Source organism: Eimeria mitis, genomic scaffold (assembly GCF_000499745.2).
Source record: "Eimeria mitis Houghton genomic scaffold, Emh_scaff1290, whole genome shotgun sequence".
Lineage (NCBI taxonomy): Eukaryota > Apicomplexa > Conoidasida > Eucoccidiorida > Eimeriidae > Eimeria > Eimeria mitis.
In genome coordinates this window covers 1-3,911 of record NW_013568613.1, presented here as the reverse complement: position 1 = coordinate 3,911, position 3,911 = coordinate 1, and the positions used below count along the sequence as shown (strand labels likewise).

Below are 3,911 nucleotides of genomic sequence, written 5' to 3'. Positions count from 1 at the left end.
CAGCAGCAGCAAAGAGTATCGGTGCCTAGCTGCAGCAGCACTACCAACACACCGCTATACTCGAAGCCAAAACAGCAGCACGACGCGCAGCAGCAGCTGCAGCCCCTCACAGCATGCGCTCACTAACAGCAGCAGCAGCAACAGCAGCAGCAGCAACAGCAGCAGCAGCAGCAGACCTGCGGGAGCATCTATCATCAACAGCAGCAGCAGCTACATGCAGTTTTGCTGCTCGCCGCCAAGCCCTGAAGAAGTGCAGCAGCTGCTGCCGTCTGCATGCGCTGAAGCGCTGCACCTCCACCGCCCTTCGAGCCGCAGCCTACAGCAGCAGCAGCAGCAACAGCAGCAGCAGCAGCAACAGCAGCAGCAGCAGCAAATGCAAGCAAAAGGAACCATCGAAGAGTTCTAGAGAAAGGAGCAGCAGCAGCAGCTGCTGCTGCTGCTGCTGCTTCTGCAACACTGCCGGCTGCACGGTAAGAACGCACTGCATCACTGCAGGAGCAGCAGCAGCAGTAGCAGCAGCAACAGCAGCGGCAGCAACAGCAGCAGCAAGACGCACCTCTCTCAGGGCCCCGAAGGCCCTGCATGCAGCAGCAGCAGCACGCCGCTGCAGCAGCCGCTGCAGCCTGTAAGCTAAGCGCCAGAGTCTTAAGAAGCGAGCAGCAAGGGCTTTGCCTTGGTTCCCCTGTATCTGCTGCTGCTGCTGCAGCAGCAGCAGCTGCTGCTGCCGCTGCTGCTGTCTTGCTGCTGCCAGCTCCTTCCACGCAGAAAAAGAACGGTTGAGCCGCAGCAGCACTGCAGCAGCAGCACCAACAGAGCGGAGAGAAGCAACACGCCGCCGCTGCAGCAGCAGCAAACGCCACCGCTCAAATACCTCGTGCTGCGTCCGGATCTGCAGCAGCAGCAAACACACATACAACCCCACACCTGCTGCTGCTGTTGCTGCTGTCGTTGCTGCTCTTGCTGCTCCTGCATCGGTCAGCCTGCAGCTGCTGGTTATTCAAATGCTTCTCCTGCTGCTGCTGCTGCTTCTGCTGCTGCTGCTGCTGCTGCTGCTGCTACATTGGCGCAAATCCAAAACTAAAGCCAGTCCCCTATAGCTGCTGCACCAGCAGCAGCAGCAGCTGCTGCTATACTGCTGCTGCTGCTGCTGCTGCTACTACGACTGCTGCTGCTGCTGCTGCTGCTGCTGCTGCTGCTGCTGGGCTTACGGCTTGCTGCAGTGTGGCGCATGCCTGGCACCACTCAAGTCTCCGCCGCAGGTTGACGGCCTGCAGCAGTGCAGCGAAGCCCCGCTGCAGTGTTTGCTGCTGCAGTTTGCTGCTGAATGCATGCAGCCGCAGCTGCTGCCAGCCACGCCGCAGCAGCGGCCGCTGCTGCGCCAACAGAGCAGCAGCAGCAAGACGGCGGCAGAGGAAGCACAGGCGCCAATACAGCAGCAGCTGCCGCAGCAGCCGCTGCTGCTGCTGACGCCGCAGCTGTAACACATCAACAAACACAAAGCAGCTGCAGCATTCTCATACAGCAGCAGCAGCAACAGCAGCAACAGCAGCAGCAGCAACACCAGCAGCAGCAGGGCTGCATTTGCACCCGCAAGGAGAAGCACGAAGACCAACCCCAAGCACGCCAAAGGAAAGAGAGGCAGCAGCAACAGCAACAGCAGCAGCAGCAGCAGCAGCAGCAGCAGCAGCACCTGCGTCTCTATCGTGTGCAGCCTTGCTGCTGTCGCCCATGAGCCGAAGACCTGAGAAGAAAGCCGCGTCGCCCTCAGTGCTGCAGCAGCAGCAGCAGCACGGCGTATCTGCCGTTTCTTCCTGCAGCAGCAGCAGCAGCAGCAGCAAGAGCAGCAGCATGTTGCAGTTGCTGCCTGAGACAGCAGCAGCAGCNCAGCAGCAGCAGCAGCAGCAGCAAGAGCAGCAGCATGTTGCAGTTGCTGCCTGAGACAGCAGCAGCAGCAAAGGAATGGCTTACAGCGTCCATTGTCTCCATGCTTTCATCACCACAGCGAACAGAGTTTGCTGCTGCTGCTGCTGCACTGCAGCAACAGCAGCAGCAGAACGCCGCATGCGGGGCTGCGCAAGAAGCCGCCAGCTGAGCAGCAGCCGCTGCAGCAGCAGCAGCGAGAAGTGTCGTGCTGCAGCAGCAGCATCGTTCTTCTGCTGCTGCCAAGCCGTACACCATGCTATCCAAGACTGCTGCAGCAGCAGCTGATGCTGCTGCCGCCGCAGCAGCAGCACCTGCTGCTGCTGCTGCTGCCGCCGCAGCAAATCTGCTGTTTTATATCGCCTCCATAAGAGGAAGCAGCGACGCACCAGCCGCACATAATGCCACGCTGCTGCCAGCAGCTCCCTGGGCAGCGAGAGTTTCCACTGCGTGCTGCTGCTGCTGCTGCTGCTGCTGCTGTTGCTGCTGCTGCTGCTGTGGTAGATGGCGAGCTCGTGGTGCTGAGCAGCGTCTAGAGAAGGGGCTCCCTGCTGCTGCTGCTGCTGGTGCTGCTGGTGCTGCAGCAAGACAGACTGACTCAGCAGCAGCAGCTGCTGCTGCTGCGGCAGGCAGCAGCCGTCTCTCTCAAATGCGTCTAGACATGCATCAACAGATTCAGTGTTTGCTGCTGCTGCTGCTGCTGCTGCTGCTCCAGTAGAAAGCTCGCGCAGCAGCAGCAGCACAGCGCAGCTGCTGCGGCGAGAAGACAGCAGATCGTCCGTGTCTGCTGCAGTGGAGTCCTGAGAGGTCCACAGGTCCCCCGGAGTTGCTGCTGCTGCTGCTGCTGCTGCTGTTGCATGCAAATCTTTCTTTGTATCAGCGCTACGAGCTGCTGGCAGCTGTAGAGGCGGAGGGGACAGAACGCCCTGCTGCTGCTGCTGCTGCTGCTGCTGCTGCTGCTCTTGAAGGCAGATTGTAGACTCCGGTGCTGCAGTTGATGGAGTTGGTTGCTGCAGCCTTTTCTGCTGCTGCTGCTGCTGCTGCAGTCGCTGCAGTTGCTGCTGCTGCTGCTGTTCAGGTGCAGCCAGCTCACCAGCAAGCGACTGCAGCAAGGCACGCGGAACAAGAGGAAGGCGCGCCGGTGCTGCATCTGCTGCTGCTGCTGCTGCAGGCGCGGGCAGCAGCGGCAGCTGCAGCGGCAACAGCAGCAACGCATGCAGCAGCCGCAGCCGCAGCAGCTGCTGCCGTCTAGCTGTACTCTCCAGCCACAGAAAATTCGCCCGAAGGATCCGCAGCTCACACTTCTGACGCACTGTCTCTGCAGCAGCAGCAGCAGCAGCAGCAGCAGCAGCAGCAGCAGCAACAGCAGCAGCAGCGGCGACAGCAGCAGCAGCAGCGACAGCAGCAGCAGCAGCAGCGACAGCAGCAGCAGCAGCAGCGACAGCAGCAGCAGCAGCAGCGACAGCAGCAGCAGCAAACGTATACAATTAGAAATGCCAAGAAGCAGAAGGGCTGAGCAATCGGGGAACTTCAGCAGCAGCAGCAGCAACAGGGGCAGCAGCAGCAGGAGTAGCTGCAGCAGCAAACTGCAGCAGGGATATCTCACCTGCAGCAAGGCGGCGGCGCTGCGCTGCAGCAGCAGCAGCTTTCCACTGTTGCAGCAGCAGCAGCAGCAACTTCCTGCTGCACCTCTCCTGAAGTGCTGCTGCTGTTTGCTGCTGCTGCACCGGACGCAGCAGCCGCCGCAGCCAAGCAACCAGTACTCTGTGCTGCAGCTGCATGCGCAGCATCTGCTGCAGCTGCTGCTGCAGCTGCTGCAGCCTTTGCTTTCTGTCCCGCTGCTGCTGCACTTGCTTCTGCTGCTCACGCCACGCACTAAACACCCGCTGCTGCAGCTTCCTGTCTTGCTGCTGCAGCGCAGCAGCAGCCTGCAGCTGCAGGCACACGAGGGAGACACAACAGACGAAGCAGTTTGCTGCTGCTGCAGCAGC

At 60.9% G+C, this 3,911-nt stretch overlaps 1 protein-coding gene across 1 annotated transcript in view; it reads right to left on the bottom strand.

The window, feature by feature from the left end:
* Positions 1-3,701, bottom strand: part of EMH_0033860 (uncharacterized protein) — a gene marked incomplete at both ends in the record, with an annotated part of 8,749 nt that extends 5,048 nt beyond the window's left edge. Inside the window, 5 exons of the mRNA XM_013494798.1 lie at positions 557-889; positions 1,209-1,475; positions 1,691-1,811; positions 1,969-3,238; positions 3,527-3,701. Coding sequence (XP_013350252.1) covers positions 557-889; positions 1,209-1,475; positions 1,691-1,811; positions 1,969-3,238; positions 3,527-3,701 — 2,166 coding nt within the window. The remainder of the gene's footprint in view (positions 1-556; positions 890-1,208; positions 1,476-1,690; positions 1,812-1,968; positions 3,239-3,526) is intronic.
* Positions 3,702-3,911: the final 210 nt, after the last annotated feature.